The sequence below is a fragment of the Haemorhous mexicanus genome, chromosome 7 (genome assembly GCF_027477595.1).
Source record: "Haemorhous mexicanus isolate bHaeMex1 chromosome 7, bHaeMex1.pri, whole genome shotgun sequence".
In the NCBI taxonomy this organism is placed as follows: Eukaryota; Metazoa; Chordata; class Aves; order Passeriformes; family Fringillidae; genus Haemorhous; species Haemorhous mexicanus.
In genome coordinates, this window is record NC_082347.1 from 42875599 (window position 1) to 42900899 (window position 25301).

Consider the following 25301-nt stretch of genomic DNA (forward strand, 5'->3'; position numbering starts at 1 on the left):
TGCAGGAAGCTCGGGTCATCTCAATGTGAGAATCAGCAAGCTTCGTTTATTGATTAGAGCATCAGACATTTAAGCACAACATGTAATAAGCTCATGCATATTCTGTAAGCTAAGCAGTCTATTGGTTATTCTTACTTCTTCATTCTTTACAACTTACATCCCCCTTTTCTCATGCTCTGCTTTCGGCTACATCATCCTGTTATCAGACTACAACTATACCCAAGGCCACTGCAGCCTTGCAGGTGCAGGGCCCAGATTAGCTGGGCCAGTACTTTTCCAATTCTCAGCTATCCAGAGCATGTCTACGTGACCTTTGTCATGTAACCAATTCCCAACAGTTCTCTGATTTGTAAAGATACCTCTGCATCTTCAGATGATACATTGATTAGGATTGACTGGAATAGCATAGTTAGTTGTCAGACAGAGTGGTCAGCTAGTCCCATAGCCTGATGCTTCAGGACTGCCCAAAGCTAAAGCACACTATGGGCATTGTCCAGATGTCTCTGGAACATTGACAGGCTTGGAGCACAAACGCATCTTCAAGAGGCCTGTTCAAGGGCTTGAACGCCGCAATGTCAGCGTGTGACTTGGAGTTCGTAAATCTGTCATGCCCCTTCATTTTCACTAGTTGAGCAATGTGCAGAAATACCTGGCTTAGAGATGTTTTAAAAGCTATGTTTCTTTTCTAAAAATCAGGCTTTCTGTACTACTTCAGACAGGAAGACTCTCTGAAACTGTTATGTAATGAGGCAAGGCAAAGTAGATTGTTTTTAAAACTAGTCCTTGAGGTGTGAGCTATATAGGCTCTTTTACTGTGTCTTTCAGTTTGGTCTTCTAGATTCCCAGAGTCAGAGCTCTGTGTTGCATGGAATTTTGCTTTCTGTACCTTAGGGATGGTTAATGCTGCTCAGATACTCCTGTTTCTCACTTCATTTTAGTGAATTGAAAGCTAGCTTCTCATTCCCAGTTACTGGGAAGTGTACTGTGAAGAGTCAAAAGTCTCAATGAAACACTTAAAACTGGTTTGTTTTTTTTTTTTTCTTTCTCTATCCACAGATCTCCCTTCCCAAAGATTAAGGAATGAATCCATCCGTTGTTGGAGCAACATTCCATTTATCACCGTGCCACTCAGCCGTGCACATGGAAAATCATTTGCACACCGCAGCGAGCTGAAGCATGCAAAACGGATTGTAGTAAAGCTGGGTAGTGCTGTTGTTACTCGAGGGGATGAGTGTGGCTTGGCCCTTGGGAGGCTGGCTTCTATTGTAGAGCAGGTAATTCTGTGACTGAACATTTGTGTTTACTTCAGGTACTCAGTGATTGTTGCATACTACAGAAGATTGTAGTAACCATTATAAAATATTGATACTCTTTAAAACAATGTGTTAGCCTTTCCCTTTTCAACCCCCTATGCTGCAGTACTATAAACCACGTAACACACTAAATTGTTTCTTGAAGGTGTGGTGGGTTGATCCTGACTATCAGCTAAGCATCCACATAGATTCTTGTTTGCTCCCCTCGCCTGTTCCCACCACCAGTAGGATTGGAAAGAAAATGGGAATAGCAAAAGTAAGAAAACTCATGGGTTGAAATAAAGATAGTTTAATAAGTCAAGGAGAGCGGAAAAGAAATCTGTGATGGCAGTCACTACCTCACACAAGCAGACCAATGCCCTGCTAGTTCTTGAGTGGTGGCCATCTTGGAAGACAACCTCCTGCATCTTCCTATTCTGCAACTCTATTACTGTGTGTGACATTATATGATGTGAAAAGTCCCTTTGGGCAGTTTAAGGTCAGCTGTCTCAAATGTGTCCTCTCTGAACTTTGTGCCCAGCTGCTACCTTACCTGCTGGGATCAGACATAGTGGAACAAGGAAAGCCTTGACTCTGCTAGTGCTGCTCCTCATGGGGGAAAGATGAGGCTTTGATGCTGTGCAAGCACTATTTAGCAATAGGCAAAACGTTGGAATGTTACCAAAACTGTTTTAGAACTGAAATCTGAAACACAGTATCATACAGACTCTTGTAAAGAATGTTAACTCCATCTTGGCCAAACCGAGTATATAGGGAGAGATTTGCACAGTGATATTTTGTGCAATACGTAAGATGTGGCCGGGGCATTAGCTGTCTGTAGTGGGAAGGTGGCGCTGAAGGATGTGAACTCTGCAAAATGAGTCAACCCTTCTTGATCGCTTGCGCATTAGCAGAAGTCCTCCAAAGAAAAGCCTGAAACCTCATTACTTCTAGGAAAAACTGATGGGATCAACTCATGTATTTCTTCTCCAAAATGAAAGGGTTATCTTGGTGAGCACTGGACATGTCCTTTCTGGAAAGTAAAGTAAAGCTAATACATTAAATTAATGTAAGACATTTAGCTTTGGGGCTTTGAAAGGAATCTGGCCAGATGCATGTAAGGAAGAAGTAATCAAAAGCTTTACTATTGGGAGTTGGCCTCCTCACTTCTAGAATTCAAAGTTACTATATAATGGTAGCTTTGGGAATGGATGGATTCAAGCATTTTTCAGTCACAAAAGCTGGTATTGTGAAAAGAAGGTTTGAAGATTGCATGCAGTCCTTGGCATAGCTTCCAGGTGGCTGGGAAAGTGTGCAGAAGTATCACGAAGGGTGATTGCCTTGCTTTGCACATCCACAGAGAAATCAAAATCCTTGTGTTAGCAGGAATTGGTGAGCACAAGGTTATAGTAGCCAGGACTGTTTTGCTCTCACTGATCATATGCCAGGCGCTGGTTCTTATTTCCTGTACTTACAGGTCTCAATGCTGCAAAATCAGGGCCGAGAGATGATGATTGTCACCAGTGGGGCTGTAGCTTTTGGAAAGCAGCGGTTGCGTCATGAGATCTTGCTTTCTCAGAGTGTGAGACAAGCACTTCATTCAGGCCAGAGTCAGCTAAAAGATATGGTGAGAGGCTGATGGCACTCCTGCTTTTCCTTGAGTGTTGGGTACTACAGGATCTCAAGTCAAGAACTACCTGTTCAAGTCATTGCCTGACAGCTGCTCTTTGTCTTTGTAGGCTATTCCGGTCTTGGAGGCCCGAGCCTGTGCAGCAGCTGGACAGAGTGGATTAATGGCTCTGTATGAGGCCATGTTTACACAATACAGCATCTGTGCAGCTCAAGTAAGGCACTCCTTCTTTCCTAGATTGACCTGCTACTTTTGGAGCTTATTATTGTCACATAAATGGTAGCTTATACAAGAGTGCCTTGCTAAATATTTCAGAAACTGAGTTACCTATTGTCAACATAAAAGGAATATGCTTTTTCTTTTTGGAGTTCAGGTGTGTCCTGCTCTTTTATAGGCAGGGAAGGTCTGTTAAGATCTCTTCACAAAACCTGAAGTTGATGGTCCAAAGGGAGGGTTTAAAAACCGCAAGTGGGTAAACTGCGACACATTCTGTAAAGCTGACAGAAGTGCATATCCACACATCAGAATTTGCTGTCCATCTCCTCTTGGAACCTTTCCAACTTGTGGATGATGGTATCCCTGGCCTGGGTCTTATACTGAAGGCTGCAAGTTGAATTACTCTTTTGTCAGTTGAATTAGTCTTAAACAGGCTTTGCTTATCTTAGATACTCTGAAAATGCAGAATTGCTTTAACTGTAAGGCCTTATTTGTTTAGACACTTTTAACAAATTTAGGAGCCTAGTATGAAGTTTTCTTGGAGGAACGCCTTACTGTAATATGGTAGAGACAATATGCCAAATTGTTTATAACATAGCTAAAAATCATGATAGGTCATGCTGGATTGTAATCTTGTTCAAATCTGTAGATAACCATCATTCCTTTGATGTAAAATAATTGCCCATGCTAAAAAACTTAGCATACACATTGATTCCAAGTGCTATTGTACATTTGAGTGGTGGAGTTGTTTGCTTGGTTCTCAAATGTCCAATGACAGAGTAAAAACAAAAAAAAAAAATCTCTCCAGAACAGACATTGAGGGTGTTCTTTGTCTTAAAACGAAAAACAACCGAAAGAAAGAGGTGCTATCTGCGTGCAGGAGGTAAGATTATTTCAGAAGAGCAAGTGAGCTCTAGTGAGTGGAAGAAAAGTTTTGATATAAAGCATTCCTTCTGCTCGCTACAAGTAGGAACATTAAAGTGGGAGGAAAAACTGGAAAGGCAGCATCTTGAGCAATCTGTTGAATTGTCTAGGGCCTTAGTAGTTATAGTGAGCAATCTTTGTTTGATCTTGTTTTCCAAGTTCATTCTTGGCACGTGTGACCTACCAGCTTGAGATAGGCTGTTACAGGCTTCAGTGGAATAAACCTGCTCATATGGTGGAAAGAATATTTCTCACTTGTATTCTATATCTTTTAAATGTGGCTTTTGTTTCTGTAGTGATGCAAAAGGCATGACTGCTCTGTTTTGACATGTAAATACATAAGTTTATATGATGTTCTTATAGGAATGGTGGTAGGCTAAGTAGTTTCTTTTTTCCTTTTAGATTTTAGTCACCAATCTGGATTTCCACGATGAACAGAAGCGTCGCAACTTAAATGGAACATTACATGAACTTTTAAGGATGAATATTGTCCCTATAATTAACACTAACGATGCAGTTGTTCCACCTCCAGAGCCAAACAGTGATCTGCAGGGGGTAAATGTGGGTAAAGTATTGCAATGGAGGGGGGTCCTGCTTGCAGATGATGCAGCACTAATGTGTACTTGACTAATGCCATAACAGGGGACCTCTGAAGTCTGCAGCAGAGACAAAGATACAGAATTAGTATGTGGACAGAGAGTACTGGAAGACTGTCTGTATTTGGCATGATACAGTGTTGTGGGCTGAACCCAGGGCAAATATTGTCTGCTTTATCAAAAACAAGCATGCTTCTGCAGGTCATCTAATCCAGCACCCCTTCTTAAAACAGCGTCAGTTAGTGCCTCTTGCCCTGTCACTGGGCACTAGGGTGGAGAAATGGAAGTACTGATGACACTGCTTGTCATTTGGATACCACTTTACTGAAGCATATGTACTTTCACACAAATATCACCTTTGAAGTTTCCAGTGGGTGTGAAAAAAGTAGCTCAGAAGGACTTGTTAGTGCTGAGGTAAATTGCTTTTTTATATTGGCACCAAATATCTCTTAGTTCCTTGCACTGTTCACTGCTTCTGATGTGCATGTGTATTGCAGGTAATTAGTGTGAAGGATAACGACAGTCTGGCAGCACGACTGGCTGTGGAAATGAAAACTGATCTCCTGATTGTTCTTTCAGATGTGGAAGGTTTGTGAGCAATTTTTCTAATTTCTGGTTTTAGTGAAGCACATCAGATTGTCAAACCAACCTCTTTTCCTGTTTTACTTATCTCTTCAGTTCATCTGTTTTTCAAGGACAATTGCAATGTACTACAATAACTCCTTAAGACCTAATACCCGATGTTGGTGCTGTGGCATAAACCAAACACTGTCTGACACACTGTTGAATCTGGGTGGATGAGAATGCATGTGAACCTGAGACCTGTTCCAGATCCCAGAATACCACATGTACTATGGTACTTCTGCGAGCTTCTCAGAGTTGTATGATAGTCGGGAATAGTATGCAGGATAAAAGCTATGCGTCTTGAATCAGGAGTATAAACCAAATACTATTCTACAATAGTTTGTTTCCTCTGGCAGCAGGTTCTGTCAGTGAATTATCAGTGTCGAGCAAGTCCTGGTCATTGTTTTCCAGATACTTGGATCTTCCTAGCTTTTTCTGTCTCCCTTTTGGCTTACACTGCTCTAGTCTTCTGAGCTGCATTGTTGTGACATAAGCCTGTCACCTATGGATGTTGAATTTCCTGTTCTAGAGAGAGGAGGGTAGTGGGTACAGTTTCAGATCAATGCAGTCCAGATCACCCTAAGTCACATATTTTTTTCATCTTGTCCAGATGGGTTTCTTTCAGTAGATCCTGGCCTTCAGCACATGCTTGAGACCCTGAGGAGGAAAGAGGTGTCTTTCCATAATAAGCACTGTTTCTTTTAGCAGATGCAGCTGCATTTCATTCTAGTCTAGCTGGTTAATTCTGTTCTAGCTGGTTAATTCTAGTCAAAATGACTGTCTTAGAACAATTCAGAAATAGCCGAAAGAGTTTGTAAAAATACCCAAAACCAGCCCACCTCTCCTCCAAGCTTATTCATTCAGTGTGACAGCTTGTTTATGGAGAGATGTCCTCTACTTCCCAGGCTATCGAGGATGGGCACAGATAGACTGCATTTGTGCTCTCTAGTTTGTTGTGGCAGTATTTGTGCACATAGCATTTCTGGGAAGTGTAGTGGTAGAGCTGAAGTTTAATATATTGAGTAATCAAAGTGTCATTCCACTTCAAGCATAGTGACATTAAATTACTTATTTTAAAAAATGCTAATGGGAGTATGTATCTGTAGTGTTGTGTTCCTTCTTAGTAGAATTGTATAGTTATCCTGTTTACATATTTCTGAATTGCCTGTTTTCTCACTGTGCAGTCCACCTTTCAAGGTTATTGTCTGAGTGTTTGGTGAGGAGGACTATTCTTTGCCAGTTTGGTTGCGGTGTGTGTAAGGCCTGACTTTGAACATCTGAAAGCTGCAAACTGTCTCAAACCTCAACCAAATGTCATTTCCTCGCAGCTTGCTTGCTGCTATTCATCATGTGGGCTTTTGGCTTCTTATTTTTAGGTTTTCAATAAACCTATACCTTTTGGGTCTGCCAGTTAAGAATTTTGTGCTTTCGGTCCCATGACAAGAAGGGTTCAGTGGAAGTTTTCAATGCTATAAAGTGGAACACAGCTTTTTAGCCTCATGTTGGTTGCTTTTGTTTTTTTCTCTTTTTTTCCTTTTTTCATGGGTGAGCTTTCGACATGAAGGTATATAACTGATTTTTATGATTTATTTCAGGACTCTTTGACAGCCCTCCAGGGTCTGATGACGCAAAGCTTATTGACATATTCTACCCAGGAGACCAGCAGTCTGTAACATTTGGAACCAAATCCCGAGTGGGAATGGGTGGCATGGAAGCAAAGGTAGAAATATGGAACATTTACTTCACAATTGTGAAGGAGAGAGAGCTACATGAGATGGTTGTGCTTTGAGCTGCGGGATGGATCTTGTGCTTCAGATAGATCTTAGCAGGCTGCAGGAATGGGCAGGCAGGAACCTTAGGAATTCAATAAAAGGAAATGCTGAGTCTTATGCCTAGGGACACTGGTATGGGCTGGAGAACTGACTGCCTTGAATGCAGGTTCAGTGAAAAGGCATAGGGATCCTGGTAGACACCAAATGGAATGTACACCAGCAATATGGCCTTTGGGCAAAGCAGACCAGCAGTGTCCAGGGTTGTATGGAAAAGAACATAGCCAGCAGGTCAAGGAAAAATCATTACTTTCATCTACTCAGCACTAGTGAAACCACGTCTGTGGAGTTGTGTGTGGTTCTAGATACTGCAGTACAGGAAGGACATGGCATGCTACAGTGAAACCAGCAGAGAGACATGAATATGATTAAAGAATTGGAGCACTGTCACACTAAGAGAGGCTGAGAGCTAGGATTGTTTACACTGGAAAAGAGAACATTTGGGTATAAGTAGCTGAGAGAAGGGTTTACAGAAGGCAGAACAAGATTCTTCTTGGTGGTATCCAGGGAACAGACAAGAGGCCATGGGCTCAGAATGAAATACAAGTGAATAAACTGAAATGTAAGAATTTTACAGTGAGGTTGCTGAAGCACTGGAGTGGGTTGCCAAGACAACCTTTGGATTCTCTATTTGGAGATGTTCAAAACCTGGCTGGATGATGTCTGAAGTAACTTGCTCTAGTTGACCCTGCTTTGAGCAGGCAGTTGGACTGTATGATTTCCAGGGATCCTTTCTAGCCTCAGCTGTTCTTTGAGTACTCTGAAATGGTATGTGAGTTCCTTTTGCTTTTCTTTTAGGTCGATGTGAATTGAAAAGACCAAGTTAAGAATTACACTCAAGTAGATTTTAAATGGTGACATTTGGATCTGTATTTTTGTGTTTTAAATTAAAGTAAGAGTCCGTCTCAATTCTTTCTTCTGTGATAATTCAAAGACTTTGGGAATCCCTGTCTCTTAAATCTGAGATGGTACCTCCCTCTCCTTTCTGAGTTTGTACAATGTACTGTTTGCTTCTGAAGGATATATTGGTGGAGACCAAGGTAATTGGTGGCAGGGCTAATGGGTTTTAGTCCTGTGTACAGTCAGGTGGTCTCAGTATTCATTGCTGTGAGTACGTAAACATGGGTGTGTTGTTTGACTTCAGCATATGTCTCTCATGAGGCTGAGGTACGCACTGCTGTAGTATTAATTGCTGCAGGTTTCCCTGGGACGTATCTAGAAAGTTGTCTGTAAAAGCCAAAGCAGATCTTGACTAAGCAGGAAAAGACCAAAGTTAAAATTCTTCACCAGTTATGTTGTTGATTTTTTGAAGACTCAGGTAAGGCACGTTCTTGGGTATCAGAGCATGGGCTGGAAGGTGGCAAAAGGAGGAGACATTTGTAGCTATGGAATGTACAAAGCTTATTCAGGAATGACTTTCCCGTATCTGGCTGCTAGGATAATTTAAACAATTCCAGGTATTGAAGGTAAAGCTGCCAAGGTTAGAGAGTACTTTATTGTAAAAGTAATAATCTGTAAGTTACTTGGTGTCTTTTGAGTCAAATCTTGATGCAGGTGTTGTAACAAAAATTGGCTACAGTTGAGAGTGTAGGAGGCATTTTTGGAAAACTGTAGCATCAGTAATAGAAAACAGATAGTGGCTCAAAGAACAAATCTCGTTTTTCAGCGTGAAATTTGAGCAATAATGAAGCAGCTGATGATCTTTTGGTAGCCAGTTTGATGTGATAGGCCTGTCTGACGTTTGTGTCTCTTAATGACTGTGGACTGTAATACCAAATTGTAGAACCGTCTAAGGAAAGCATAGAAGTGAGTAAGCAGAGAAGCTTTTGCAATTAAATAAATGACACATAATTAAATATAAGTAGTGGATAATATTGCCCATATTGGTAAATACTTGACTGGGAAAATAAATGAAGGAAATCACTAGCAGTACCTCTTCAGCAGGTAGCAGCTGGGATTTGAGAGAAATCATATTCTGCTCAAAGATGTGCAAAGAGGCTAATCTTAGGTCCAGTCAGTAAACAGGGATTTCAAAGGACCCTTACTAATGAGCTAATCATTATGTAAACTTAACATAATGCAGAAGGATTAAGCAAATATCAGTATTCCAGCCCTGAAGTTTGTAGATTCCCAAAGTGTGTTGAATGCTCTCTGAAAGCATAAGTGATCAATCTGGCCATCAGAGTGGACCAAGAAGTCTTGTTGAGAGTGGTGATTCAAATAACCAGTGAATCTCTTGCAACTGTCTCTGTCCTTTCCTGCAGGTGAAAGCAGCTCTGTGGGCCCTGCAAGGAGGCACTTCAGTAGTGATTGCAAATGGAACCCACCCAAAGATCTCAGGTCACGTCATCACAGATATTGTAGAAGGGAAAAAAGTTGGAACTTTTTTTTCAGAGGTAAAACCTGCAGGTGAGTACAGAGTTAATGTGTACCTTGAGAGTTGTAGAGATTTCCTGAAAAATTAGAGTTAAAATTTGTCTAGAGCTGTGCAATAACTGGAAGACCACTCTCTGTTGCAAAATGGATTTTGAAAGGTATTTTCTGAAGTAGGGGTAGAAACTGCTGAATTCCCTGCTCTTCTTCCCTCCAGCTGATAAACTGGTACATCATACTTGCATTTGAAGAATGCAGTGAGTAGAATAGAAGTTTTGCCTTTTGTAGTCTTAAGAGTTTTCATCAAGTATCCATGATTTCACTGTGAGGATATGGATATAGAATGTGCTACTGAACTAAGGTAGTGTTTAGGTTTATTTTTTATCATTAATTTCTTTTATGACTCAGTTATCTAGCATGGTAGGTAGGAATGTTTTCCTGCCACTGCATTGCTGGAACAGTGTATTAATTGTTGGATAAAATCAGACCAAAGATCCCTCACCTTAGCAGAATAGATACTGGGGTGATACTTTTGACTTTCACTTTAAGCCAAGTGAATTTCTTTGTGTATAGTAATCCTTAATGGATTTCTTGTATAAATATGTCAAATCATCCTTTGAACGCACTTGGTGTCGTTATGCTCAAGTGCCTTTTTGGTTAGCCTCAGTATAATAAGTTGGTATCAACAGTAAAGCTTCTAATTTTGTGATCCCATTCTGAGTCGCAAATACTGTCAGTAGCAAAAGTCTGTCCCTGTGGACTGTTGTGGTCTTTATTTCAGTCATCTCTTTGTCTTCTATCTTCCAAAACCCACACTTTGGAAATTCAGATAACCTTAAAAAATCGAGTATATCTGGTTATATACATAATTTTTCTCCAAGAATACTAAAAAATGCTGTATTTTGTAAAGTATGATATCACTTCAAGAAGCTGGTTTAAGATGTCTTAAATTAGTCTAATTAATTTCATGTCCACAAGTTATTTTCTTACACTTCCCACTATACCTCTTTGTAATTTCTACTCTGGCAGTTTCCATGGGACTCTTCTTAAATGGAAGTTGGGTTCAAGATACCTGGTTTACAGGCTACTTCAGGAGAGTTAAAAATGGCAGATTTTTCACAAGCTACTTGTGAATTCTTTGCAGAAATGCTACTTGAACACAGTGACTTGAAACAGAAACACAATCTGTTTTATATAATTTCAGCACCTTGCTTCTAAAATGCATACATGGAAAGGCAGGGAAAGCAATTTTTCTGCAAGCTGTTACTAGGGTTTTGGCTTCCATTATTGTTTGTGTGTTCCCATGCATACATTCCTCAGCTGGATACTGAAACTTTTCAAAATTTGCCTTTTTTCTTTCAGTAGCCTACTATGCCCTGATGACTTAGCTATCCTGTTGTTCTTTTGGCCTTTATCGAGCCTTTTTGATACATGCTGCACACTTGCTGTTACACAGAGACAGAATCTTTGTGATGATTCTTTATGTAGGGACCATAGCAGTATTTTTGTGTCAGCTACAGACTTTTCTGTATTAGGATACAACATTTTTCTTGAATTTGTCTATTAAAAACGGTTTCATGCTCTAAATAAAGAATTGGAAGACGAATGGGCTAGTGCTCACTTCTGCCTGTGCTGTTACTTTGTCTGCATACCATATTTTTGGGGTTTTTTTGCAGGCCCTACTGTAGAACAGCAGGCTGAAATGGCTCGAGCTGGTGGCAGGACCTTGGCGGCTCTACAGCCTGAGCAGGTGACAGAACAGTAGGGCCAAATTGTTAATAATGTGCATGTGTGGCAAGTTTTACAACATAGGCTTATAACATAAATGATTCTTGGGACAAGAATCTATTATTTCTGTGCCAGATCCATTGTTTGTATTGTAGCCTGCTTAAAGATGATAAAAGCAAAAAGATCGTGTTCCTTCGGGTTGTGAAGTAATATTAGCTTTCATGTGGGGTTTATAAAAATTTTGATAGCATTAAGTAACGCACAAAAGTGAATTGTGATTCATGCTGCTGAAGAATTGGCTGGAATAACTTGCTCCATTCACACCTGAGTTTAGCATACAACTTGTATACAAAAGTGGAGCTGTAGACAATTACTACTCTGCAGCTAGGTGAGTATGATGTAGTACAAGGTGGTCTTAAAGGAAGACCACGTGAGTTTGGTGAAGAAGACTGGGAAAGGAAAGCAAGATAATAAAAGCAAGGTAAAGGCTGTAGCAGTGTTCGGTCTTCTTTTTCAGTGTGATGCGGGCTGGAAAAATCAGCTGCCCAAGTATTGGGGAGGTTAAGATAGTGAGAGGATGTGGTCAGCATAAATGGACTATAGGAACTAGGTGTCAAACAGCATGGACTTTGAGTAAGAAGTCAGTTTAGAATATGTTTTCTCTTTCAGAGAGCAGAGATTATTTATCGTCTTGCTGACTTACTAACGGACCAGAGGGATGAAATTCTCTTGGCAAACAAGAAGGACTTAGAGGAGGCTGAAAATAAAGGTACTGCTTCAAACCTTCCATAGTAATACTATCATCTTGGACCTCTCTGGGCCTCAAGACAAATGAGCAGAACTAGAATCTTCTGTCACCTGGGATTAGGCAGTATGGCTGACACAGATTATTGAACCCGGGACTTTAAGAGCTTGTCAGTGTAAACAGCCACAGCTTCCTTCATTGCATAAAACAGATGCCTTCATCAGAGAAAATACTGAGGCAGTGCAAAACACTAAGTGGTGTTTTGTAAAAAATTTTTTAAAAAATGGAATATCTCTGTTACTGTCATGAACAAAGTGAGTGTCTTCTAGGCTGGTCAATGTAATGTTTGGTTCCTAAAGGAAGGGCTATCATCTCTACACTTAAATTGATGCTCGCCAAAGCATCAGTTGTCCCCTTCTGATTGAGGAAGGTTCTCTTTATGTGGCTCAGTTGAAACCCCCTCTTCTGTGTTAGACTGATACTTTCATTGAGAAGCTGGGATTGAGATGTGTACATGGTGGCGTAACAAGTATATGAAAAGGACACATCTTGAATTGTAATACTATGTGGAAGGCACCACTGACCAGAGTATTTGAGGGGACATTGCTGGGTTAACTTACTGTTTGAATGTGTTCAGACTTGAAAATTCAAGTTGTTCTTGCCCAGTCTGCACAGAAATGCTATGCATGTGTCTGCGCTTTGATGTTTCTGTTTGTAAAACAGAAGGATGCAATTACTGCCTGGACCTTCCAGAAATACTGCAAGAGTAGAAATTTGTAGGAAATTCAGTAATGCATTCAGTACGTGAAATAGGACAAACCTTATCTTTCTGGATGTTGGTAGTTTGTGTGGTTGCTTCATGTACAAAGCACTTAAACCTCATTAATTGAAAATGTGGGTGAAATAGTCATCATATTTGAGGGGTTTTATTGTGACTACCAGACTTGATGCTATGCATTTTTAATCTCAGGTAGATTACTTGCTAGGGTGTGGGAAATATCTTAATTTTCCTTAGCTTCAGCACTCATTTAAGTCACTTCTGCTTGAGCCTAGGAAGACCAATCTATCTTCAGCACAACTTTTTATTTCTTTTAGGGAGATTAGCCCTCCCTTTGTTGAAACGCCTTAGTCTGTCTACTTCAAAGCTAAACAGCTTGGCTATTGGTCTGCGTCAGATTGCGGCATCCTCGCAGGACAGCGTCGGCCGTGTGATTCGTCGAACTCGAATAGCAAAAGACCTGGATTTGGAGCAGGTTACAGTGCCAATTGGTGTCCTTCTCGTGATCTTTGAATCTCGTCCTGACTGCCTTCCACAGGTTTGTAAGCAAGGTAGATTACACTGTTGAGTATTTCTGTTGGCAAGCAAACAAGAGACTATAAAAAGTATTGTTTCAAAGGACTCTTGCCTGGATTCTTCTACAATTGATTTTTTTTGGCATTGCTGTTTTTTATGCAGAGGTGTTTTCAGGAATTGCTTCTGCAGTGTTCAGTTTTGTCATTTGTCTTATGCCAGGAATAAGGCAGGTATGTTAAGGGCAAATGCTTTCCTCTGCAGCACTGTGTGGAAGTGTTGCTATAAGTAAATCCTGTTACAAAATGTATGAAAATACGGGTGCTGAACTAATGTTGCAGGAGCAGCCTTGGTCTTACTTTCTAACTCACGGCTGCTTCACTGAGCAACTGAAGTAGATTTTAAAATGAAAACAAACGAACAAAAAAACCTGATTAGCAACATTTCTTCCCACAATTAACATTAGGTATCTAGGAAGCTTGATTGAGGAGTTTTCGAATGAGCAGGTGTTTGAGTAGAAAATTATGGGTACAGCCACTTTGAGGATGTGAGGCTCAATGAGTGGACAGCTTCGTACTTCATGCCAGATTTTTGTGAGTAGTCCCCATTTACAGTGAAAAGGAATATGCTGTAAGAAAAGTTCCCGTGAAACAAAAAGGCACTAGTCTTCCTTGACTACCAGCTCTGTTTGTTACAGATAACCAATATGTTGCCTTGTTGAATTTGAGTCTGTCTTCCTGGGCTGCAGCCCAGGTCTCTTGCCTTGCATAGCTGATGCCTTCCTCTTTCTCTTTGTTGTATCTTAGAACTTACACCAGACTGACTCCTACTGGCTTCCCTGCCCTGCCCTCCCTTCCCCTGCTTTGTTTTACAGACTTGGAATAGCTTGTCTTGGTAGTTGCTTTGCTTCTTGCTAACCTCCTGTCCTCATACTCACATTAGGCTTCCTGATGCAACTTCAGAGGATCATCTTTGATAACTCTGCATTTGAATTGCATGATTTCTGTCCCGTCCTGTATCTGATAGTAGGAGGGTCTCTGATTGAGAGGACCAGTTCTCTCTTCTTAGTCTACTACTGCATCTCATGCTTGTTTGGGTTAAGATTTAATAAGCTTCAAGTGAACATATACAAACAGCATGTTTGCCTCTAATACTTAAAGGGTGAAATTGCAGGCATCCTTCAGAGACTGTATTTTATAGATTCCACCAAATCCAGTTGTTGTTCAGAAGTGTAGTCATGTTCTACTAGTCTTTGAGACTGAACCATTTTGAAACCACTTATCTTGTGTTCTACTTTTATTCACACAAATTTTTTATTTTTGTGTCTTAATTCTTAGTATTTTTTCTTTTCATTTTTCAAACCAGGTAGAAACCTTTCTTTTAATCTTATGCCTCTTTACTTCAATAAGCTTATTTATTTAGTTTCCTTTTGTGATAGTGATCTGGAGGGGCAGATAGAAGGTACTTTTGAAATACAATCAGATGGCTTTTTAATGTCTAATTATAAAAGTTAAAAAGACACGTGATAGTTATGTAAGGCAGACTTCCCAGACAGTTACACTTCAGTGTGTTTTTCTAATGTGTTTCTTGTTTATAATATTCTTTTCAAATGAGGTAGATTATCAAGCATTTTGATAATTACCTATTTGATACTAGAAGGGGAAAGATGTATCTGGCTGGTTGTTTTATGAATCATGATCTAAAGTGTGCCACCAAGCTAACTTCTTATTAGATGTGACCCTGACTAATTTTGGCATCAGCATCTCAACAATATACAATGAATACTCTAATGAGTGTACGTTTGGTAAATATATATACAGGTGATGATAATGATATATATAATCTTTCCCAGAAGACAGTAATACAGCAAAATAACTTAAAATACTGAGTTTGTTTATTCTAAAGAGAATAAACTCACCTCTGGGGAGGAGGTGATTTTGTTTTTCAAAGGAGCGCATACTTTTAAACTTTTTTTAAGTAGGTGGACAAATTGTGAGACCATAGTGAATGAAGTTGGGATGAGGAATACCAAAAAGAATACAAAAGTAATATAAGTTTTGAAAAAGAGCTTTATTGCTTGTGACATATTCCGAGGTAGAAAGGAGCAAAACTCTCTTGCATTGCTGGACTTAAATGGGTGAAATCTAACACCTTGAACAGAAGGGCAACAATATCTATTGGTTTCTTCTGGTGATAAACGTGGAAGCAAAGATGATGCTGGGCCTATTATCTCAAATTTTCTTTTTTTTTGCTTAGAGCAAGTGTTGTCTGTTTATGACTGCTGTTTTAGACAGCATGATGAAAATGTTTTTCCTGTTCATAGGAAGAGCTTATTTACCACTCTCTGCTGGAATGGTTAGAGACAAGAGTTCTTGCAGCTAAAGTTTTTCTCCTTGGGGTAATTGCCCACACAGCTATGCAATTCATATGAAGCCCTATGTCCATAGTTTCTTCTGACTTGTTCACTGTAGTCTCTGCATCACAATAGTACCCTGAAAACTCAAGTTTGTTCTTGAAATTAGCATATTTAATTTCTGGAGTTAAATGTGCTGCTACTTATAATGGTTTTTCAGAGCCATGAAAGGAAAACTGTAGATTAATATTGAGTAAATCAACTGAAAAAAAATCCTGGTTTTATTTTGTGGGTGTTCTTCTGACAAAAGAACCAAAATACATTTAAAGGGGTTTTTTTTTCCCCAATAATAAACTCCTTTGACAGGTGTCTGCTTTGGCCATAGCCAGTGGAAATGGCTTACTGCTTAAAGGAGGGAAAGAGGCAGCACATAGCAATCAAATCCTTCATCATCTGACACAAGAAGCACTCTCTATTCATGGAGTCAGAGATGCAGTGCAACTGGTAAGTGCCTAGAGTTAAATCGACTATTTCTTTGCTGTGGTATGTATAAAAAGTGTGGGCAAAACCTGAGAGGTAAAACTGTAAGCTCTTTGTGTTGCAACTACCACAGGTGAACACAAGAGAGGAAGTAGAAGATCTCTGCCGTTTGGATAAGCTGATAGATCTCATCATTCCACGTGGTTCATCACAGCTAGTCAGGAATATCCAGAGAGCTGCTAAGGGAATCCCAGTGATGGGTCACAGTGAAGGGATCTGTCATGTGTATGTTGACACGGATGCCAGTGTTGAGAAGGTCACACGAATAAGTAAGCTGTGGGAGGGTGACTTGAATCTCATGGTTGTAATTGAACTTTGGAGTATGCAATGTAGTTATGGTAATTTAGAATTTATATATTATCCAAAAATCTTTGTTGTAAATGCTGTGTAACTAATTACGCACTCTTAAACCTCAGTCAGAGACTCAAAGTGTGAATATCCTGCTGCCTGTAATGCTCTGGAAACGCTCTTAATTCATCGAGACTTGCTGAGAACCCCGTTGTTTGATCAGATCATAGACATGTTGAGAGTTGAACAGGTTAGTCACTCATATCTGTGGGTTTTTTTGTATTTTTTGTCTGTTTTTTTTCTAAAACTTTCGAAGCATTTGGTCTGGCTGGTGTAGCCCTGTTTACATGGCATAACATTTTAGTTACCCACATGTGTCTTAGTACATGTCAATGAACTTCTCCAGACAGCATCAAGTGTTTCTGTAGAAATGATATGAAAGCAGCTTATTCAGGACAGCTACAGGCTATTACTGGGATACCTTTGCTATATCCTTCCTTGTATATAGCAAAAATAATCTTCTGCCAATTAAAGCATATACACAACCTTTCTCTACCTTTTCAAATTCAGTCATATGCAAAGCCTTGTCTTCCTGAATCTATTAATTTAGCTTCTTACCCAAGTGAATTCCCTTCTGTTTTAATCCTTTCTGAATTTGCTTCATACGTGTGTTTTTTAAAATTTTCCTCTTGGATGCCCTTTGTTCCCACCCATTTTCCCTCCTGGTATGTAAAAGGATATCAAAAGGCCAGCATACTAATTAGTTATCTAGACACAAGCAATGTTTTTTCAGTAAAGATAGCAGAGATGCATCAGGAGGAAGTATCCATGAAGTAGTATGAATTGCACATAAATCAAGAGTTTTCACACAGCACTGTGTATTTGACAAATAGAGTGCACAGGCAGTGATTAATGGAGGATAGAGAGGTCATATGTTTTGATGCTGTTAAAAGGGTTATAGTAAAAGAAGCTAGTAATTAGTCAAGAATCAAGTTCTCAATGTCTGGGGCTCTTTAATGTCTTGTTTAGTTGTTTCTTGGGAAGGGTAGAGTGCAAGGTAAATGTTTGTATTTTGGATGGGAGGAATATGTGTACCAGTGCATTTCCACCACCAACCCTACCCGATCTGCTTATACAGTGGGGAGGATATTACCTCTGTCTAATCTAACCTGACAATAAGAAATATGCAAATATTGGGCAGGATTATGCAATTAAAGTGATTGATAGTTGCACAAGAAAATGCTGGTTTACAGATATTGTCTTAAAAGCCTTCATATTTAATAGACTTATGCCTTATTTCCTATTTATGCTTCTCTTGTCAAAATTTCCTGTTTGAGTGGAAATTCATCTGCATGGAATTTCTGTGCTGTATCTGTTCTAAATTATCTCTCATTGTTTAGGTGTTTTGGCAGAGGTTGATAATGTGTTAAAATTTTCTTTATAACAAATGAAAAATATCTGTCTTACTGGACCCAGTAACTCCTTTGTGTCTTAGATGTGCTTCAGAGATGGCTGGTATCAATTTATAAAGTAAAAGGATAAAAGTCATTCAAGATCTTAAGACTCCTGTAGGTGCAAACCTGGAAGCATTCCTTTCGTTATTCTCTGCATTGCAGTTGCCGTCTTAAAACAAAGGCTGGCATCAGTATTTTAGCTGTTTTCCTAGCAGTGCTGTACTGGCCTTTTCTGCCTGGTGACTAAGTGATGCTATTGCTTTAAGTAATTTCAAATGAGTCCTGAATTAGAGTTTGTCATGATAGGTAGCCAACCTAGCATGTAATTTATTGTACCTCGTAGCTAATTCACCTATAGGCCAAGTTTTCCAAAGTATTGGTGTATTTTTCTTACACTGCATGCATATTGTGGAGTAGCTCCACTTGGTAACTAAGCACCATCCAGCTGCCTGCTTGCTCTCCCCTGCTCCAAGTGGGACAGGAAGAGGAAATTAGAACAAAACCAAGGAAGCTTGTAGGTTGAAAGATAGCTTAATAAGTGAAGGAAAGAGGAAGAAGAAAGGGGACAAAGAGGAGGAAATGACCCAATAAAAAAGCTAATTACTTGCTGTCTGCCACAAAAAACCAATGCCCAGCCAGTCTCTTGGGCAATGCCTACCTTCTTCAAAAACCCCCTCCTGTCAGTTTGTATTGCAGTACATGACATTTTATGGCATGGAACACTCCTTTGGTCAGTTCTGGTCAGCTCTTGGCTGTGTCCCCTCCCAAACTCCTGCATGCTCCCAGTCTTCGCACCAGGGGCACAGAGTTAGAACGGGGGGGCGGGGGGAGAGAGAGAACCTTGATGTTGTGCAAGCTCTGTTCAGCAACAGCCAAAACATTGGTGTGTTTTTAACACTGTTTTAGTCAGAAGTCCAAAACATAGCACCGCAGGGACTGCTGTCCGTCCCATATTGAGTACAAGAAACTACACTTTCACCTGAAAGGCTCTGGTATGGTCAGTAGCCACAAACAAAATGTTCCTGGTGTTGCAGGTGAAGATTCATGCTGGCCCAAAGTTTGCATCTTACTTGACATTCAGTCCTTCAGAAGTGAAATCTCTGCGCATAGAATATGGGGACCTGGAGTGCTGCATTGAGGTGGTGGACAGCGTTCAAGAGGCTGTTGAACATATCCACAAGTATGGAAGTTCCCATACAGATGTTATTATCACAGAGAATGGTTAGTGACCTGGCTCCTTCTTTAAGCTGCTGTTTTGGTTTGACTGCTGATTCCTGGTGTTAGTGCAACTAACTACATACATGGTAGTCGTTCGTCTGTTGGGTCTGTGCCAGGGTCTGTGCCAGTTCAAAGCCTTACTAGAGCTGTGCCAAGACAAAGGTTGACTCTCCAACCAATCCAGGCCCAGAACTTCTGTCAATCAGCTGCAGTTAAGGTCATGTTGATCTGCGGCTGGCCATTGTGAGTCAAGTAGGCTTCTGTTTCTACACTCTTGCTGAGCTTAAACGCTTGTCACTAAAAGGCATGCATTCGATACCATAACTACTGCCACAGGACCTGGTGAACTAGTGATTTCTTTTGGAAATAGAGTTGCTCTTGAATGTCTGTCTTGTTGCTAAGGGCTACTGACCTCCAAGTTTCTTATGTGTGGCATTTCTGCATAGTAGTTCTCAAACAGTACTTGCAGTAGCAATTGAGTTTAGGATTTCTCAGGATTTGGAACAATTCCATGTTTGAGACTAATGGAGAGCTGACTGTAGCTTAACTGTCTCAAAATGCTGTTTGGGGCAGCTGTTCTTTCTCCTTGGTCATGCAACTAAATCTCTCTTTGACTAAACTGAATGGAGTTAGAATTAGACATCTTTTTGCTTGCTTCTAACCTTTGTGAGCTTATTCTAAGATTTGCAGTTGTGTCTAATTGGTAACCGTACTGGGAGGAAGGTAAAAATGAGTGTGGCTTAGCCCAGGCTGTTTAAATACTGTCTGATAAGGTTGCACGTGAAAGTTGTATTGTTACGTATGTTCACTGTTTTATGCAGTGTTTATTGAAATACATGATCATTCTGTATGTAATGGGTTTTGTTTTTCTCTGCCTCTTTCCCAGAGAAAACAGCAGAGTTCTTCCTCCAGCATGTGGACAGTGCTTGTGTTTTCTGGAATGCCAGTACCCGATTCTCTGATGGCTATAGGTTTGGACTTGGTAAGAGGGAAGATATTGTAGTGTTGTGACTGCAGAATTTTGTGGTGTGTGAACAGTGTGGCAGTATGAATCTTGAAAGATAGGATTAGTCTCTTATCTTACTGTCTAATAAATGATTTTCAGGAAAGGTACTGTACAAGAAGTTGAAGCCTAGAAATTTCATCCACACAAAGATATTTTGGATCCTTTGAAGCTCTATTCAATTGCAATAAAGTATGCTGCATGCGTATAGTGATAGAACAATGCAGTACAGGATGTGAAACTGCTGAACAGCTTTCCTTTTGTTTCTCCTCCTAATAATGCTGTAAAGAATGCAATGCTTCAGTCCTGCTAGGCAGATTGAGGTGCTGTCCAGTGTGCAAGCCCTGCAGTGTTAAGGAATGAAGGGTAGGAACTAAACTGAGTATCAGCTGATTAAATAAACAGGTGCAGCTACTGTGAATTGCAGAAGATAAAGGAACCATTCCTTGATGAGGTAGAAAATCAGAAGTCTCCACTACGCGCTATTGTTGTGTTAGATGGAACAGTGTTCCATGTGACTGAAGAATTCCAGTTAAGGTCTTCCAATATCTCCTCGATGTGATAAAAAAGGATGTAAGATCATAATCTTCACTAGTTTAGCTTTTTTTCTTGTTTGAAGGATTATGCCCTTAGATCAGTCTAAGAGCAATGTAGGAGATACCTCTCTCTCTCTCTCTCTCTTATCTTTCTTTCTGAAAGTAACTGTAGTAGCCAGCAGTATAAGCATTACAATTAATAATGTAATAGTTAATCTCCTTGAGCTTCTCTGTTGGGGAAATGGAACTGGTATTTGGAGAGGAGCAGAGACAGAATGGCAGGTCTCTGAAAGGCAGGCAGATTTTTCTACTTCGAGGTACAAAAACATTTAGTATGAAGTGAGCATCATCAGAGGATTAACTACCTTTATTTTGGGTGTTTCCTACAGGTGCTGAAGTGGGAATTAGTACTTCGCGTATCCATGCACGTGGACCAGTGGGAATTGAAGGACTCTTAACTACGAAGTGGTTGTTGAGGGGGGACAATCACGTTGTTTCTGACTTTTCAGAGCATGGGAGCATGAAGTATCTTCATGAAAGTCTCCCTCTCCCTCAGAGAAATGCCAACTGAAAACAATAGGGAGAAAATCCAGGATATAATTATTTCCTGAAGTTGTTCAGGCTTCAGGATAATCTCTGAAGGTGAAGGAGTTTGTTTTTCATCGTGAGAAACATTGTCCTTGGTCATTTTGCAGTGCAATGAATACGAAATGATCCCATCAATGAGAATTCTCCCCCTCCCCCCCCTTTCAGTTTTCTTAGACAGAATCTGCAAACTGACCTCAATTCTCCCAAAGACAGATTTTTTCAAATTATATAGGTAACATAAGGATTTCAGTATCGACTACATTCCTTTTTTATCCCAGTGCTCTCTGTAGCAAATATATTTGGTGGTGGAGCCTAATTTTTTTTTTTCCTAAGTTTTGTTTTATTCAAGTATCTGTTCTTGAGAACAGACACAGCAGTTTTGGTTTTGAGGGTTTTTTTCTTCAGTCTTAGGATCATGGCATCTCTTGAGGGCCGGGAAGCTTTATGCTTAATTTCTTTGTATTTGATCAGTCTTGAGATAGGGGGACAGATGTTCCAAATGTATAGTAAACTTTTGCCAAGAAACCTTTTATATCTAATTCTTTGTATTGTTTACTATTGTAGATAAAAAACATCATTGTCTGCTACATTAATTTTGTTACTTACTTGTATCAGAGGTTTATTTTTCTTCGGTTTATATAAAACTTACTCCAACAGCATTTTGATCATGGCTTGTCCAGAATGAAGCTCTCCACTTGCATGAACACTTCCTTCTCATGGTGCACTGCAGCCCTTCCACACGGCTGGCAGCCAGAGCTCCCCGATGGCTGCAGGACATCCCGCTCTCAACTGGGGGGGCCCAGTGTGCTACTGCCCCATCGGGGCGTCGTTTCCTTTCCTGCCAGCTGCTCTCCACTGCTGTCCTGGCATGGGTGGTGGACACACTGTGCTTGGGATCCGGTGCTGCTGCACCCCTTTCTCCGGTCACAGGGGCATCACAATAGGGCGCAGGGTGCATCTCTCCTCTGAGCAGATGCCATAGGCTGCTGGGCATGGGTGAGGCGAGTGAGACGCCTCGGTAGGTGCAGATGGCTCCTGTTCGCTGAAGGTGGCACGGCAGGAGAGCTGAGATCTGAGGTTTGCAATGCAGAGGCTACAGTGAGGGCTTTGCCTGGTCATGAGGGCTGTGGTGGTGTTATGACCACGGTCAGTGTGTGCAGTCAGCCACGGGTGCACAGACACCCAGCAGCAGGTGGGCCCCAAAGCAGGGCAGTGGTACTGAGGCTCCCCTGCTTGGGCTTGCTGGCGAGTAGTAAGGAAAGTGGCTTAAGAACCTTATTCCGCTGAAGTGAAGGTGAGGGAAGGATGCTGATGGAGGGGGGGGATGTCTCTGTGGAGAGGGGGCAAAGTTGGGAATTGCAGGGAGGGGTTTACAGTCAGTGTAGGGGACAGAGCTCTTCAGGAGCAATTCCCTTGGGGCAAGTCAAGGGAGCAGGTTAGTTCTCAACATGATGTGAGAACTGTGCCAAGGAAAGCAGTTCCAGCATGTGTCTGTGTTGTATAAACTCTGTTAGTCTGTCTTCTGCATTGTACACTGTACCTTCCTTGGGTCTTGATGTCTCCATAGCTCTTAGTGATCACTAGGCACCTTGGTAGCCTTCCTGCAAGTTGCAAGTGCATTGCCACATCAGCTTAGTGCCTGTCAAGCCTTTCTTGTCTTGCAATTCCAGCTTAAGGTGTGGATCTCTCTGGTGTCTATCATATTGTAGATTTTTCTGAGCAGTCATCCCTCACAGTGGTGAGCCAGGTAGGGCCTTCACTTCCATTTCTGTGAGGTTTTTTTTGACAGAGTTGTCTCCAGGGATTGCGTCCCCATGTCCATAACAGTCTTTTGTTAAAGCTTGGCTTCTTGCTCATCCATCATTCTTCTTTTGATGGCTCTCATCCACATCTCCGCTGGTGGCCGTAGCAGTCACCACTTTCCGGGGCTGCTGTAGAGGACCTGCACTGTCATGGCACTGTTGGACTTCTCTGCTGGTGGGTGCCATATTCCCTGTGGAGGTCATTGTTGCTTGTGCACTTATCGCATCTCACAGTCACAGTGCTTGTGGTGTTGGGCGTCTGTGTCTGTTGGGGCTGCCCTGCCCAAGGGTGTAGCGATACTAAAGACAGGGTAGCACAGCCTCAGGGTGGTGTAGTAGTATGTTGATCTGTCTAGATACTTTTGGCAAAGACCATACGATTCATCTCTGGGCTGTAGACAGTGGGAACAGTTATCTTTGTCTTTTGAGGGTGCCAGGCTCTGACCTTCAGGGAGCAGTAGCTGGTATGGTAATGGAGTGGCTGGATCTTGAATGTGCTTTGCCTTATACAGGTGGAGCTCAATATCTGGGTTCTTTTAGCTGTGTTAGCGTAGAGTAAGCTAGAACTGGACAAAGTCAATGTTTGATAGACCTTTACTTGTCATGGATTTCAAAAACAAAATGTGAATTTGAGTGCTCAGGTATTTCTAATGAATTTTTAAAGCCCACAGGTTTTTAGTTAAGGTAAAAAACTCTACTTCTTTTCACTGCCCACTTGCTTGATGAATTGTTTGGTCAAATCCTGGAATTTTATCTTTCAAGGTTTGGGAAAAAAGTTACAATTAAAAGCCTCACAAAAAAGGCTTTGTGTTGAGTGTGAGGGCATGAGAGTGCTGATGAGGTTTTATTTAACTGTAAAGGTTAACCAACAATTTTAAAGTAATTTTTTAAAATTTCATTATGGTTTTCTTTGCAAGTGCACTTGTTTTCATCCAGGCAAACACAGTTTAGTAGCTAGAAAGTTGCTATTTTTCCATGTTCTGTAGACAAAATGGAATTGTCTTCAGAATTTGTAGTCTCTTACAGAATGAGATAGCCTGAGAATTAATAGGTGGGTGATATTGCACCGAAGTGTAGAACATTTCAGTTTAGATTGAAATCCTGTTAATATTATTGGAGTTCTCAGATGAAAATTTGATCAATGTAATTTCCTAAGTCAGCTGTGATTTCTAAAGATCTTATACAATTATAGGTTAAAAAAGGTGTGAGTATGTGGAGTGTTTCATAATGCGGGTGTATTTAGTGCCAGAGACAAAATTGTGGCGAGTCAAAATGCGAATTGAAACATTTTAGTGGTGTATGTTACATGATGGTAATATAGAAAGCAATGTTAGTGTCCTAAAACATTCTTACGAGCAGGTGTTTAAGACAACTACAGAGGTAAACTAGCTTTGTGGTTATTTCAGGGATCTTTTTGTACCCAAACTCCTGAGCAGGAAGAAAACATTGCTGAAGCTCTTGCTAAAGAAGTCTGAATGGTGAAGAATTAATGCAGGGTAAATTATGTCGAAAAACAGTACTCTTGCTTTAAAGAGCAGAGAAAGCACTTTCCTTGCGTGGCAGTGGTCCTTGCATAGTTATAATGAAACCCGTTGCAGCGCCAGCAGCTCTGTGCGCTGCTGTATCGTTTATAGCTGCGGCTCGACAGCTTTTACCAGCAGAGCCCGTCTCTGGGTGCGGCAGCGCGGGCCCGGGTGCCGGCGGTGGGCGCGGGGCGGTGCTGAGGGCTCGCACCATGGCGGGCGCGGGCGGGCGGGCCGCCGCCTCGGCTACCTCGGAGTCTTACACGGGCCGCGGCTCTTCCACGCCGGGCGTGGGCGGGCGGGCGGAGCACACGCCCCGCTATACCCTGGGGCTTCTGCAAACGCCACACAGCTCGGAGAGGACCGGCGGCTCCTCCGGCGGCGGGGCACCGCCGGGCGGCTCCAGCGGGGAAGGCCTCGCAGCCGGCCGGGCTGCCGAGAACAGCGCGGTGAAGCCGTCGGTGTCCGAAAGGGGAGGTACGCTCTCTGCTCGGGCCTTTATCTCTTTCTTTCTGCTGCCTTAGCTCTTTCGAACCCGACTCGAGCAGTTAAAAGCCGTCCTTACTGACATGGGGCGGCAGCAGCTAACCTTCATAGCGACCTTTGTCATTTAGCCGGACAGAACAATGGAATAGTAGCCGAGCTCTCTGGTGGGAACAATAAACGTGTTTGAATTGCTGCACAGCGTTTGCTTTACAGGAGAGAAACGAAACACTGATTGTGAGTTTCGAGTTTGTGTTTGATTTGT

The 25301-nt window shown here is 41.3% G+C and overlaps 2 protein-coding genes across 13 annotated transcripts in view; both read left to right on the forward strand.

Annotated features, from left to right (window-relative positions):
• Window positions 1–21821, forward strand: part of ALDH18A1 (aldehyde dehydrogenase 18 family member A1) — a 32728-nt gene extending 10907 nt beyond the window's left edge. For 5 of the 8 annotated variants that reach the window (XM_059852273.1, XM_059852275.1, XM_059852274.1 and 2 more), the window contains 16 exons: window positions 1057–1274; window positions 2770–2919; window positions 3032–3136; window positions 4465–4623; window positions 5156–5246; window positions 6878–7002; window positions 9376–9520; window positions 11161–11234; window positions 11882–11981; window positions 13053–13273; window positions 15968–16105; window positions 16191–16410; window positions 16558–16679; window positions 18918–19104; window positions 19988–20083; window positions 21030–21821. In XM_059852273.1, the coding sequence (XP_059708256.1) occupies window positions 1057–1274; window positions 2770–2919; window positions 3032–3136; window positions 4465–4623; window positions 5156–5246; window positions 6878–7002; window positions 9376–9520; window positions 11161–11234; window positions 11882–11981; window positions 13053–13273; window positions 15968–16105; window positions 16191–16410; window positions 16558–16679; window positions 18918–19104; window positions 19988–20083; window positions 21030–21211 (2333 nt within the window). In that variant the 3' untranslated portion in view covers window positions 21212–21821. The remainder of the gene's footprint in view (window positions 1–1056; window positions 1275–2769; window positions 2920–3031; window positions 3137–4464; window positions 4624–5155; window positions 5247–6877; window positions 7003–9375; window positions 9521–11160; window positions 11235–11881; window positions 11982–13052; window positions 13274–15967; window positions 16106–16190; window positions 16411–16557; window positions 16680–18917; window positions 19105–19987; window positions 20084–21029) is intronic. The other 3 variants (XM_059852270.1, XM_059852268.1, XM_059852271.1) reach the window with 3 other exon arrangements.
• A 141-nt stretch (window positions 21822–21962) lies between these two features.
• Window positions 21963–25301, forward strand: part of MSH4 (mutS homolog 4) — a 28031-nt gene continuing 24692 nt past the window's right edge. For all 5 annotated transcript variants that reach the window (XR_009487240.1, XR_009487241.1, XM_059852265.1 and 2 more), the window contains exon 1: window positions 21963–25030. Coding sequence is in view for 3 of the 5 variants with exons in the window: in XM_059852265.1 (XP_059708248.1) it covers window positions 24613–25030 (418 nt within the window). In the remaining 2 variants the exon portion in view is untranslated. The remainder of the gene's footprint in view (window positions 25031–25301) is intronic.